At 40.5% G+C, this 14728-nt stretch overlaps 1 protein-coding gene across 1 annotated transcript; it reads left to right on the forward strand.

Annotated features, from left to right (window-relative positions):
- Positions 1–1092: 1092 nt before the first annotated feature.
- On the forward strand, positions 1093–13557 carry LOC144517559 (proprotein convertase subtilisin/kexin type 5-like). Its single transcript, XM_078249643.1, has 14 exons — positions 1093–1187; positions 1476–1612; positions 3124–3324; positions 9369–9429; positions 9526–9671; positions 9946–10152; positions 10448–10531; positions 10746–10932; positions 11027–11241; positions 12299–12541; positions 12644–12877; positions 12965–13145; positions 13235–13452; positions 13550–13557. Exons 1-14 carry the CDS (start codon positions 1093–1095, stop codon positions 13555–13557), a joined length of 2217 nt encoding a protein of 738 aa, XP_078105769.1.
- Positions 13558–14728: the final 1171 nt, after the last annotated feature.

A 14728-nucleotide genomic window follows, 5' to 3' on the forward strand; every position in this document is an offset into this window, starting at 1 on the left:
TTTGGACTGTGGCAGGAATCCACACAAACATGGAGAGAACATATAAACTCCCCTCACACAAAGGGTTTAAACTGTAGGAACGTTCTGCTGTGAGTCAGCAGTGCTTAAAGGAGACATATGCTCATTTTCCGGTTCAAACTTGTATTTTGGGTTTCTACTAGAACATGTTTACGTGCTTTATTGTTCAAAAAGACATTTTAATCATATTGTCTGTCTGAATATACCTGTATTCACCCTTGGTCTTGTGAGAAAAATATGTTGCACCTTTGCAAAGCCACGGGTGCCGATACTCAGATGGGGGGTGGTGTATTCTAAAGAGCCTGCATGTGACATAGGAAGGGCAGCCAAATCTGAAAGGCTTGTTTCAAATCCCATGTTCTCTGATCTCGGAAACCCACAAAAAAAACAGACGGGTTGTCTTACTTCACAGCTTGTGGATGCGTAGGCACTGCAGATACTCAAATGCATGTGCACAAACACTAAACCTTTAAAACTAATAGCCACAACAATAATGGTCCTATCAGTTTACTTTAGATATAAACATACATTATCTCAACAGATGTATCGATTCATGTTTCTGTTATCTGTAAAGTAGAGGTTCAGTAACAATGTGTAATTAATGAAAATCAGTTAATCTGTTTGTTTAAAAAGTCTTGAGTTGATTTTGGAATCTTCACCTTGTTAAACTTACAAGGGGCCAAAGATGCTTTTAAACCTGTGAAATGTATTTGCACATAATATGACAACAAATCAGGAAAACAAAAAGAGTTTTTTCAAAACTTTTATTGTGCAGGAGATGTCAGAAGCCAGAGATAAATGAGCTGGACCTTCAGGGAAATAAAAACCAACAACAACAACTGACTGTTGGTTATAATTGGTGCAACTAGGACACATCACAGCATCAAACTCAAGTCACTCAAGTAAAATGAACAAACAGAACAAAGCTGGTAAACAAATCAAAATAAAGAACTTTATTATGAAATTTGTCAAAAAGAAACCAACTAGGACAGGTTCTTCTTGGAAAAGTGGTTCTTGAAGCAGCAGATGTCAGGTCATGTTGTTCACTGTTGCTCTCCGTCTGTAGGAGAGTACATGAGTCAACATGGAAATTGCCACCTGTGTGATGCTACCTGTCTGCAGTGCATGGGTCCGGAGAGAGAGGACTGCACTAGCTGCCCCACTCTACGGTGAGAACCACTGACATACAAACATCTATATTCAAAAGACGCAAAGTCATACTGCTGAGGATGGAGTCTTATTTGTCTGTACAGTGTGTATACAGTGTCTGTTGTGTTTATATACAAATATATATATATATATATATATATATATTTGTATATAAACATATAAACTGTGTTACTCACTAGTACTATAGTGATTTCAGACAGTTCAAACTACGCATATCGCACAATATGTGTGTTATTTTATTACTACTGATTTTGCATGTTCTTTGTGAACCACATCCACCCCTGCAGGTTATTTGATGATGGGCGCTGCAGCATCCGCTGCCAGACGGGGCGTTATGCCATGGAGAGACAGTGCCATCTCTGTCACCACACCTGCCATGAGTGTACTGATGAGGGACCTGACAACTGCACAAGCTGTGACAGAGGTACACTAACTTGAGTCAAGATTCAAAAAATAAAGATTTTTGATAATGAAATGCACATTCAACCAAAAAAAACATTCAAAAAAAACTTGACATTTGTATATTTCTTTCTGTAAATCATTATTGCATTACTTTAACTTACAGGAGCAGATAAAACCATTAATACGATCTTATATATTTCAACCATTCCCTCTTTTTCTTTCCCATCATATAAACATCAGCACGATCTTAGCCTTTAAAATGACACAGGTAGCTTTTTGCAGAGGTGCACTGGTGTTCACATAAAAACCCATCTATCTAGCTGTGACTGGAATGTAAGTGAAATCGTGCTTTTTTGTAACAACACATGGATCAAGCCAAGGCTCATTTGTGCCAGACTCCACCAATCAATTCTCTAAAGGTAAATCAATCTGATTAAGGCAGTTTTCAGCCAAGGCGTGAATCAGTCATTTGTTCATTGTATCCTTATGCAGAGGTCACTGCACCTCTCTCAGGTTGTAGCTAAAGTTAAAGACAAGCTGTGTCTAGATTTAATGACTACTTTCATTTCCTTTAAAATTCTTACCTTCTGGTAAGTTTTATGGTCTTAGGATCCTGTGCAGCCAATCAAAAGAAGAAGAAAAAATGATTTCATCAGTGTGAAAACAATCGTTATGATAAAACCCGGACGTCATTAGAGACTCACAGCTGAAGAAATATCACCTTGAAGATGGTAGTAATAACTGTGTTTATCACAGTGTCACAGACAGTATTATGGCTGTCAGAATGAATGTATTTACACTGGGGAGATTCTGTTTCGCACAAACCCACCTACACACACACTTTAAGATATCAGTCAGCCAAGGAGAAGATTAACACCAGATTTCCCTGATACTCTCTTTCTCTCTCTCTCTCTCTCTCTCTCTCTCTCTCTCTCTCTCTCTCTCATGTGCACACACACTCTCAATTAGCCAGCAAGTTTGTCAGACTGTTTGCAAATGTGGTTCCATTTAATTGCAGGTCTGTCTGAGGTTCAATGAGACATAACAATAATAACATGAAGAAACCCTCCATCTGTCTCTCCCCATGTCATTTCTCTCTCAAAACAACCTCTCATATCTTGGCCAGTCACACACACACACACACACACACACACACACACACACACACACACACACACACACACACACACACACAGTGAATGAAAGAGCTGCAGAAAGGAGCGTAACAGAGAAAAAGGGAAGAGGTGAAGAAGGCAATAAATAGACACACACATTAGTACAGACATTTTTGTTTCATTTGCCAGTAGGTCATTTCAAGATGTGCAATATGTGCACATAAATATGTACATTTACATTTTTTTATTATTATATATATATAAATATTCAAGTTGCTCAAATTCAGTTCTATTAAGTATTATTAAGTATGTCTGCATACCTGTTTTGTGCATCAGCACTCTTTGTTCTTCACTTGCCAGAGTTCTTGTCCATTTCATTCCCTGTACAAATTTCCTTTTCTTTACTTGCTCCATCTAGATAAGTTTGGGGTGGCCAGGTACCTGTTTCAGAGTCAGTGTCGAGATGTCTGTCCAGAGGGATTCTTTCACTCTTCGAGGAGACAGTGTGAACCCTGTCCTGCAGATTGCATCATCTGTTCATCAGCAGATCACTGCCTCCACTGCAACCCAGGACATAAGATCAGAAATGGCCAGTGTGTCCCGTTGGAGTGCAATTCAGGTGAGAGACAGAAGACTTTGTTTCATGCTCATTTACTAATGTCACTATGAAAAGCACTCTTTGTTAATTCTGCAGTCGAAATGCTGAATGTTGTATGACAAAAAATAAGCATGAATAAAAAAAGATGCCGTTTACATGTCACTGTTGATGAATAGCTGCCACTGTTCACTCAGCACCACTGTCACAGAGCTGGTCTGAATTTGGCAAATATCACCTCAGGAAACACACATGTAGCACACAATTCAAATACAAAATAGGCCAAAAGAAAATATGCTAATACCCAGGCCACTGAGCCACAATTGCATATAGTATGCATGGATTGACCACATAATAGGAAAATATTGGCTTCTTTGAGCTAGTACACTATGGTACTAAAAGTGTTTGGATTTCAGCGTCAGGTGTGAAAAATGTGCAGTTCAGAGGAGGAATTTTAAGCTTCTGAAGATAACAGTAATATTTCATAAGGTTACAAGGTTCATTTATTTGTCCTTTTACAACACAGGGTTGCACAATGAAATACATGTTGTAGCCTCTTCAAGCTACACACACACATAGAACATGTGTACACATATTTTAATTAGAATAGAATAAAATGAAATAAAATATAGGTTAGGTTACTTATAAGTCTAGCAGTGAAGGAATATGAATATTATCAGAAGACAAAAAACATATGGCCACGAAACACATTCAACCAAGCATAAACATCATAACAGAAATACAAAAACTGCATTGTGTACTGGTATGAGATGGTGTCTATTATTTGAGCTAAATACTTTATGAGAACTTTTTTTTTTTAAAGAAACAAATGAAAATGCCCTACCAGACAAAACAGTCACTGCTGATTTTCTTGCTCCTACTTCCTGTTCTTAATCTACTAAAGAACATTTGTTGAATGTCTTTACAGTAATATATTCAAGGAGGCTGTGGAAGGTGAACACATTGCACATCTCATTGCATGAGATAAAATGTGAATGCCGAAAAAAGGAGGATTGAGAAAGAGCTGAAATGCTTTGAGGGAAAAGGAAGATATTTCAGATAAGGAGAAAAGGTGGAGGTGGGGAGTTACAACTTCACCACCTTGAATGTGAGAGTAATGATAAGGGGTAATGATGAGAGATTGTATGTGAGGATAATACATGTATGAGTGGGAGGATGACACAAAATTCTTATCATATGTGTAGCAGGCAGGTCTTAACAGGCTCCACAGACAGCTTGAACATAGCTTCTCTTCTCTTCTCCTCTCTTCTATTCTCTTCTCATTCTGTATTGGTACCACAGGCAGAGCAATGACACCACATTGATTGATGTGCCAGTGTGACATAAATGAAAACATATAAATATTACTAAATGCAGCTAAGAGGTAACAGAAGGCAAAGTGTGTATTTCTAAAATAAGACAAGCACTGTTAAACTGGCAGCATCTTATTGATTGATGACAAAAAAATAACATGCTAACATGCAAAAATAACAATGGTCATTTTGGTAATAGTAATTTGATTGTCATGTCTGTAAGATAAACTGCACTCCACTTACAACATCCGTGAGTTATTTGTTGTGACAGACAGGAAAGGTGCAAGCTTGAAAGTAGCTTTAAATGTCTTTTTCTCCACTACCAAACCTTATTTTAAACAACTATGGCGTCCAGTATTGAGCAATTAACATTAACTCAATGATTTTCACCAGAGAGACATATGCTATTTTATCATGATTTTCTTATGTGTTATGTATTTTTAATCCACTATTTTATCTGCCGTTTTCATCAGGTGAGGTTGCAGATGCAGAGAAAGAGGACTGTTTTCCCTGTGACGAAGGCTGCAAGCAATGTGAACGCAGTAAATAGACCACTTCTTTTTCTTACTCCTCTCTCTCTTCCTACTGCTTTCACCTTCTTCATCGATCAAAGCGTAGAAATAAAACCAAGTGCACTATAGCTTCAGCAGCAGCTATATGCTGCAGCTTCAGCACACTGCAATATCTTGCAGTCAAAGTAAATGTAGATGAGAAAAACTTTTATCATTTCAGTCCTCAGGAGTGAGATACAGTGAGGTGTCGGGAAAGCTTGTAACCAAAAGATAAAGGAGGATTTACTGAAGGCTACTAAATGTGTTTGACTGTGTAGTTATGAGGTGGGGTGCCGGCATTTACTAATGATGCTGCCATTGACCCCTGTTGCACCTCACTCTTTGCTCTAGGCTCTCTTTTACCGCAGATACATGATCGTACATTTATTTAAAATGAGCTCCAACAACTGAGCTAAGTTATTAAAATAGAATGTGTTCTGCAATTATTGAACATTTTGTTTATTCCAATAAGCCTCTTTCATTAGGAAAGTCATTTGGACAAACCAAATCAACCGTCTCTTAGAATCTCTTAACTGTAGATTTACTTAATTATCAGACACCATACCCCATTTAGATGCCACATTAGTATTTGGACTCATATGCAGAAGATCTGATTTTTTATTTTTTGTAGGACTGATGTTGATTATCTTTTCCACAAGGAACACCTACCTGAAATCTAATTGATGTCAGAGTCAGACATTATCTATCCTGCAAAGGGTTAAAAAAAGAAGAAGCTTTTCCACTCCTGGGTAAATGCTGCCGGTAATTATTAGTCCTTCCACTGCTGTTTACCTCTAGACTGTTAATAAATATCAAAAATCAACATATCTTTGCATACAGCTAAACAGGATGCTAAAAGGCTCTTTTTCTGAATGGTATTTTGTATAAGATTTGTTGCTTTTTCTCAACACTGTGAAATGTGTCATTCCTTGTGCTCGTACACCTCACCCTGTCAGTACAAGCCACATGAAGAGTCACGAGAGCACTTCCTTCTCCCAGAAATGCTCACCAACATCCACACCATAGAAAGTTGTTATTTTGCTGAACTGGTCTGAGGTGGAGAGACTGGGTGTTATTATGTCATTATGCATTCTGGGTTGAATATCTTTCTTCACTCTCAAACCCACCACAGCCTCCCTCCCTGCCTGCCACCCACCCGCCCTTAGTAATCACAATTCTGCAAGCTAAACAAGTCAGTCAGCAGATTAGAGATTTGTGATGATTGGCCCTGTGACGCGATGCTACGGGCTAAAGTGAAGATGAAACAGAAGTGTAGTGTCTGGCATCTAATATGTGTGTGTGTGTGTGTGTGTGTGTGTGTGTGTGTGTGTGTGTGTGTGTGTGTGTGCTTACACTAAGTTCTCATTCTGCATTTCTATGCTTATGAAAGCCAGTTTTAGACATTTACAGTACTGTGAAGACATGGTTGACATCTGAGGATTTGAGTGTGGTTCTTAAATCAAATATTTAGTATTAGATATAGTTTAGGATTAAGATTTTGGATTAGGTTTACAAGTTAGTAAATGAGCTGTTTGTGTGTTTGTATGTTAGTTTGTAGCGTGCTGTAAGATCTATCAATGAGCTCGCCAGCCTGACGGTGTGTGATAAGATGCAGCAGCCCCTCCCACTCCTATCTCCTCCATCATATTACAAATGTACTTCTTTTTAACTCATCATCAGTTTTATGCCCATTAATCCTCTTTGCATAGCGGTTCAAAAACAGTCATGTTTTGAATATGGCTCTTTCTAATGCCTGTCAAAGGATTTTTATTGTAGAGTTTTTTTCTTACCCAAAGGACAGAGGGTGTCATATGCTGTACAGATTTTAAAGCCCCTTAAGGCAAATTTGTGATATTGGGCTTTAAAAATAAACTTGGCTCTGTGTAACTCAGGGAATGGCAGTGATGCTCATGTCTTGTATAGCCCAATGATAAGAGCTCTCTCAGGCTGGCAAAATCAGCAGAACTTGACTTTTACTTTGGATACATAGCCTTCATTATCTCGGCCCTCCTTGGCACATGGCAACATTGCATCTTTTGTTAGGGAGCACCCCTGCTGACACATCCCTAATCAGTCTGTGTGCTCTTCTGTGTTCGTATTTTCTCTAAACTTCACCAGTCCTCCTCCCTGGTCTCCTCAAGACAATATGTTTTACACATGCTGTGCAATGCACCTTGATTTGTTTACTTTGTTTCAATATTTACTACTATTGATCTTTTCTGGTTGCATTAGGCTTCAGGAAAGAAGTATTACTGTACTTTACTGTCAGAGGCTGTTGGCACGCTGAAGTTCATCTCACCTCCAGTTCTCAGCTGTTTTGATACTGTGCAGCTCATATCTGTGCTTGAAAAAAGCTGTCTTTCTCATGAATGTTTTGCTTCATTATATTTACACATCTATTCTGTTTTTCTCTATTTGCAATCCACTTCTCAAAGACTTCTTGATAAGCACACTATGTCACTTTCTCAAACTGAAGTGATGATTTGAGGTGAGAGTAAAACTGAGTTCATCCATCCCCACTCCTGATTTTGTATCACCTCTTTTTACTGAGTGCTAATCACTTTAATGTGTGATTGTGTGCATGTGCATGTATATCATGTGCGTCTAAGTGCTAGTGTAATATGTAGCTTGTGAGTGCGTGTAGACTGTAAATGTGTATGTATGAGTGCTTGCACATTCCACAAGTGCATACTTCACAATGTGTATGCCAGTTTAAATTCTGTTGAAATCACCCCTCCCCTGGCTTTCACAGTTAATATTTATGCGGGAGCTATTTTCTCTCTTCACATAGACACAGCCTGAAGGCATGATTTCCGGCTCCTCTGTCCCTCCCACCTTTTCTTTCTCCCAGTCTCTCTCTGTATGAGTAATTGCTTTCACAGGTAGTGGCTTGTCGACTGCATTGAAGTGCAAACCAGTGCAGTGTTAAGTTGTGGGTGCTGGAAGGAGACTGAGAGAGGAATGGGGTGTGGGGGTCGATGGAGGCTTTTCTGGAGAGGATGAATGTCCCTAGGGAAAGTCTGCAGAAGGGGCTTTTTTTAGTAGTTATTTCCATCTCTTTCTCTCCCTCCCTCTATCTCTCATTTACCCTCTCTCTCTCTTTCTGCTTCCTGATCCTATCTTTCTCTTCCTCTTGCCACCCTTCTTGCTCCCTCTGTCCTTGGAGATGTTTTGACATCGTTGGACTTGGATGACAGCATGGCCCTTTCTCAGTTACCAGTTGGATGGTTTTGATTGACAGCAGGAATTAATTAATTAACACACACACACACACACACACACACACACACACACACACACACACACATTCACACACACACACACACACACACACACACACACACACACACACACACACACACACACACACACACACACCTAAATAACTTATTAATATCCCCTGCATAGGTTCCCCCAGTCTCCAATATAAAAAAATACACATTAACAGCAAATATGTTTATAGTGTATATAGTGTTCTACATAACCTGTCACTGACATTATGCTTGTTTTTGTGTTGTTCAGCAAAAGTACACCTGCAGTACTGCACAGACAGCACAGCATGCACGCACGTACACACACACACACACACACACACACACACACACACACACACACACACACACACACACACACACACACACACGTGAACTGAAATCTCTTTGGCTTTTACATTTGTTTGAGGGCTTCTGAGTTAGATTTGTTTGCTAGTTAGACATTGATCACACTCATCTGATAATTAATCTGTGAGTGCCATTCAGTTCTACAGCGAACTGAACACATTTATTGTTTAGTGATGTCAGAGTGCCTCCTGCTGGTGTTTAGGGAAACTGGGTTTAAAAAAATTACTGCACTGTCCTTGGGTGCACGTAGATGAGATAACATTTTTGCATTTGAATGACATAAACAGACTACCATTAACGCTTACGACCACAGTAACTTAATCTTTATATTGTTTTTTTTAGTATGGAGGGAATAGTTAGAATAGATAGATTTTGTCAGTGCAAAAAGGGTCAAAAATACAACATCATATTTACTGTAAATGTGAGTTGGACAGAAGCTGCAACAGCTAATACTTATGCTGATCAAATAGGCTTTCTTTTTCTGTCTTGCCTTGAGATTGCAAACAGAGCTATTTCAGGAAGTCCAGAAATCACAACATGCCTGATCTGTTAATGATTTCATTATTTTCTGCTCTTCACCACAGAGGATCCAGGAGATCAGACTCAGGAAACTGTTTGCCTCAAATGTGAAGATGGTTACTATCAGTAAGTGTCTTCGGTTGAGAGTTAAGTAATTAAGTTGCACCGCAATATTCATACAACCTTATATTTATACTATCCATCTTTCTATCTGTCTGTCAGGTTGGGCACAGACTGTCATCGGTCCTGTCCAGATCGGACCTACAGTGTAAACGACACTATGATGTGTACTCCGTGTGAAGACAAACAATGTGTAATCTGTGACCAGACCCAGTGCTACTGGTGTGAAGAAGGGGTCTACGTCTTTGGTATTTGAGCAATTTATAATTTTGAGTTATGGTGTGAATATCAGCTGGAGACATTTCTGGGGAAACTGTGATCCACATCTGATTTTGATATAACATACTGTAATTTAGTAGATAACCCTTATTTTAAAAAAAGAACTGTACATATCACAGTAAAAGTCCCCATCTCTTGGCAAGTACAACAAGTGTCAGCAATGATACATTATTTCTTTCTATTTAAAGAATAATAAGTTTAATGGCATATAGAGTAAGTGTAAATGTGTAATTGTGTGTCCAGATGGCCAGTGTGTGGATCACTGTAAGGAAGGTTTCTTTGTGGACAAGGAGAGCCGGGAATGTGAGCCTTGTCACCGTGCCTGTCGTACCTGCGGAGGGCCACAATATGACGACTGTGACTCCTGCGAGGACGAATTCACACTGACAAAGGGGGAATGTTTAAAGGGCACACAGCTTTCTTTCTGCCCTGAGAAACAATTCAGAAACAGTACGGCAAATGTTAATTTTACCTCAGTACTAAATGTTGTCAACATTACCTACTTGTCTCTACTTGTACTTGTAAAATGTAATGCTGACTTTTTACAGCTTTACTCACATTAACATCAAACCCAAATGAAATTACTGCTGTCAATTACTGAAGCATGCAGTGAAATATTTTTTTCTATTTCTCATTAGGTATTCAATAACACATCCTTTAGTCTATTTTTGATCCCATCTTGTTTCTTTCTTGTCATTCATGTCTACATATTTTGTTCTGGTCTCTGTTTGCTGTTTACCATCAGGTCATGGCAAGTGTGAGCTGTGCAACTTCCTCTGTAAGACTTGCTCTGGTGCAGGGAAATATGACTGCAACAGCTGCAACTCTGGTAAATATTTGCTGTCTGTATATCCCATTAGACTGAGCTTCTGAAAACGTTTCTGAAAATGTTTAGTGTCTTAGATGTTGCAAACTTACTATCAAAGTACATGTTTTTTCTTTAGCAGGTAGTGTGAATTTAAACAAGTTGTTGACCACTGACAATGTTTGTGCACTGGTTGCTTTTTCTTGTATCGGTGGTGTGATTTATCTTTCTGTCTCAGGTCGTTTTTTGACAGCTCGACAGACCTGCACGTCCCATTGTCCATTCGGCACGTTTGCCAACAAGGCGTCCAGCCAGTGTGAAGATTGCTCGGAAGGGTGTGTCACGTGCCAGGACGCGCAGCAGTGCCAGAGCTGTCGCAGTGGGCTTTACCTCCAAAATGACTTGTGTGTGGTGGAGTGTCAGAGGTGCTTGTCCTGTTTTCTTGACTTGCACATGAAAACCAACCATCATAATACATCAATGACACATCATTCTCACCTCTCTCTGCCTTTTTCTCAGAGGGTTTCCTCAAGGTGGTGTATGCCAGCCGTGTGCTCCAGAGTGTGCATCCTGCCAGGGAAATTCCTCTCACTGTCTGAGCTGTGAGAAACGGTACTTACTGCTGGACCACTCCTGCAGGTCTAACTGTCTAGAGGGCTATTACGCCACTGAGACAAAATGCCATCGCTGTCCAACTCACTGTAGAGAGTGCAATGAAGATGGCCTGTGTAAGAGTGAGTACGCTGGGTGGAGCAGTGGAGGGTAGATAAATGGAAGATGTGGAGAGGAGGATTAAGAAGAGGTGTTGTTTTGAAAAGTGACTTAGTTTAGTGTTGAAGTAGCTGGATAGAGGAGGAGGAGATTCAGGAGAAGGAAGATGAGGAGGAAATGCAGAGAGCTCCTTCTCTGTTCTCTGGACTACAAATAGTTCAGACATGAAGCCTAAATATAAGAATTAAAAGGGTAAAGTGAGGACCAGAGGAATGTCAGATGACAAGAAGGATGCAGGGAATACAGGATACATTAGTAAAAAACAGATAAAACCATCATTTGTCAGGGTCAGAGTAGCTTTAGTAGTAGTACCTTTAACTGGAAATGTATCTACTTTAGACAGACATGTTGTCCTTCTTGATGACTAAAATTCACCATATATACACTACCTCTTAGTACTAAACTACTATGAAATACTGTATAATAGGTCTTAAGGAAATGGTATGACTTTTTTTTCTAAATGTATAGGTTTTCTTGATTGATGATTACAGTATGTGAGTGGTAGTTGTTGCATGGTTATCACTAAGGTTAAACACAAACAAGCTTTTTATAAGTCTTGTTGTAGAAGTGAAAAGTGGATAAGAAGAAAAAGCCAGTTTAGGAATAGGAAGTGAGAGCTGCCGGAGGGGGTGAAGAAGAGGTAAAAATGTACAACACAAAAAGATAGGAGTTGCTGATTGGGCTGTATGAGTGCAAAGAAAATGAAACACAAATAAAAGGCTACTTCTAATACTTAGCCATATACATATATATTTTAAGTCTGTTGAATAACAATAGTCATTACATTGTGTAGGCTACAATAGTGTAAGGGCTCCCATCAATAAGCAATTAAGTCCAGTTAAATCTTTTTTAAATGACTCATCATAGGTTATAACAGTAAAGTCCAGTTTTAAAATAAAAAAAATGTAGTCACTGGCCTAGATTTCTTTTAGTTTTTTGCAAACGATGTAAACAACACTGTTCTGTACTGATTCTAATTTTGCATAACTCTCTCTGTCTCTCTCTCTCTCTCTCTCCCAGAGTGTGCCCAGTACTACTTCCTCCATGAGAATAAGTGTTTGGCTGATTGTCCCGATGGCTACTTTGCCAGCGAGGAGCCACAGGAGTGTGTGCGTTGCCATTCTGATTGTGCGTCTTGTGACGGACCAGGCTTTGATGACTGTGATGTGTGTCGCAACCCGAAAGCTGTCCGTTACAATGGAGAGTGTCTGGCTAAGTGTCCCGAAAGCTCTTTTTATGATGCAACCACCAATGAATGCAGAGGTAGGGAAGGTGGATGTTTATTTTAATCAAGCAAAAGAAAAGACAAATTCTACTCCATCCTTACAGGATTTATTAGTGTCTCATTGCTTTTCATTTTCCCAGATTGTGACAGGTCATGTCTGACCTGCTCAGGCCATGAGCCCTCATCCTGCCTCAGCTGCGATACCAACAGGCGTGTAGATGCCAGTGGACACTGTGTGTGGTACAGTGAGTGCTCTCTGCACTCATACATGGACCATAATGGCGATTGCCAACAGTGTCACAAACTCTGTCATCGCTGTTCTGGGCCGGGCAAAGACCACTGCCTCAGCTGCAATGAGCCAAACTTCTTACTGAGTAAGTTATATCATAATAGTAAATGCTATGCTCCTTATCCACCAACAGGAATCATTTAAACATTGTAGCTTTGTTTGTGTCCATCAGACAGCACATGTATGCAGGAGTGTCCTGTGGGTTACTATGCGGAGGACAAGGATGAACGTGCGTGTGAGCGCTGCCACTTCAGCTGTAAGTCATGTGTTGGTCGTCACAGTGTGCAGTGTGCCAACTGTAAAACTGGATTCTTCAAGCAGGGAAGCAGTTGCGTTGAAACCTGTTCAGAGAGGTTAGAAGAACACACAGACACACAAAGGATTCTCTTCTTTTTCATCAAAGAACATCATAAACTAAACGGATATCCTCTCTCCATTTTAGTCACTTCGGCAACACCACCACCATGGTTTGCGAGCGATGTGATCCCTCTTGTAGCCAGTGTTGGGGTCGTGGTAACAGAAACTGTCTGAACTGTCGGGAGGGCTACGTCTATCTGAGGCAGTGGGGACAGTGCCTGCAGAGCTGCCCTCCAAGCTACTACCAAGACAGCCGGTCCAAGACCTGTCATAAGTGTCACCCCACCTGCAAAACCTGCAGCGGTAACGAAAGCTTGTCATGGCTTATTTCTGCCATGTGTTTTTTTTTTTGGCGGGTGCTGTGTTTTTTCAAATTATTGAGCATGAATTGTTGTGTCAGTTTCCTAAACCCCTAAGCTACCAGAACATCTCTCTCTCTCTCTCTCTCTCTCTCTCTCTATATATATATATATATATATATATATATATATATATATATATATATATATATATAACGCGTAAAAATAAACGCAGATTAATCAATTCCATATTGACGTTTGGCCGTTCTAGCCACCATTGGACTGTAAAATGAACTAGGGAGACGAGAATGTGCTGCCTGGATCATTAATTGGAACATTTACTTGTCTGCGCTTCTCTCTGATGCTCTGAAACAGACAGGCAACACAAACCCCGCTGCACGTGACGCTAGTTAACACTACACTCGACAGCAGCTAACGTTAGCCTACCGCTAGCTAGTAGCTGGATTAAACACGGTTAAAATGCTGACAGCTAACGCTAAACGGTGTAAAGTTTGACTGTGTTTTACTGTAGAGGATTCAACACCGGTATGTAACAATCTGCAGCTGCCGTCAGAGAAACAACACAGACGGTGCGTTCAATGAAACTGGTAAACTACAGCCTCGTGGTGCATTTGAAGTTATTGTAAATGTCCTTTTCCCATCTGGTGGTTGTTTTTGTCGTTCAACAGCAATTTACTAGTGAAATAAGTTATTGTTATTGTTATACCATCCATCCATCTTCGTCCACTTATCCGGGGTCGGGTCGCGGGGGTAGCAGCTCCAGCAAGGGACCCCAAACTTCCCTTTCCCGAGCCACATTAACCAGCTCCGACTGGGGGATCCCGAGGCGTTCCCAGGCCAGGTTGGAGATATAATCCCTCCACCTAGTCCTGGGTCTTCCACGGGGCCTCCTCCCAGCTGGACGGGCCTGGAACACCTCCCTAGGGAGGCGCCCAGGGGGCATCCTTACCAGATGCCTGACCCACCTCAACTGGCTCCTTTCGACGCGAAGGAGCAGCAGCTCTACTCCGAGCTCCTCACGGATAACTGAGCTTCTCACCCTATCTCTAAGGGAGATGCCAGCTACCCTCCTGAGGAAACCCATTTCGGCCCCTTGTACCCTGGATCTTGTTCTTTCGGTCATGACCCAGCCTTCATGACCATAGGTGAGGGTAGGAACAAAAACTGACCGGTAGATTGAGAGCTTTGCCTTTTGGCTCAGCTCTCTTTTCGTCACGTGCGATAAATTGAATGTAATACCGCACCCGCTGTGCCGATTC

The sequence above is a fragment of the Sander vitreus genome, chromosome 5, assembly GCF_031162955.1.
Source record: "Sander vitreus isolate 19-12246 chromosome 5, sanVit1, whole genome shotgun sequence".
Classification (NCBI taxonomy): Eukaryota; Metazoa; Chordata; class Actinopteri; order Perciformes; family Percidae; genus Sander; species Sander vitreus.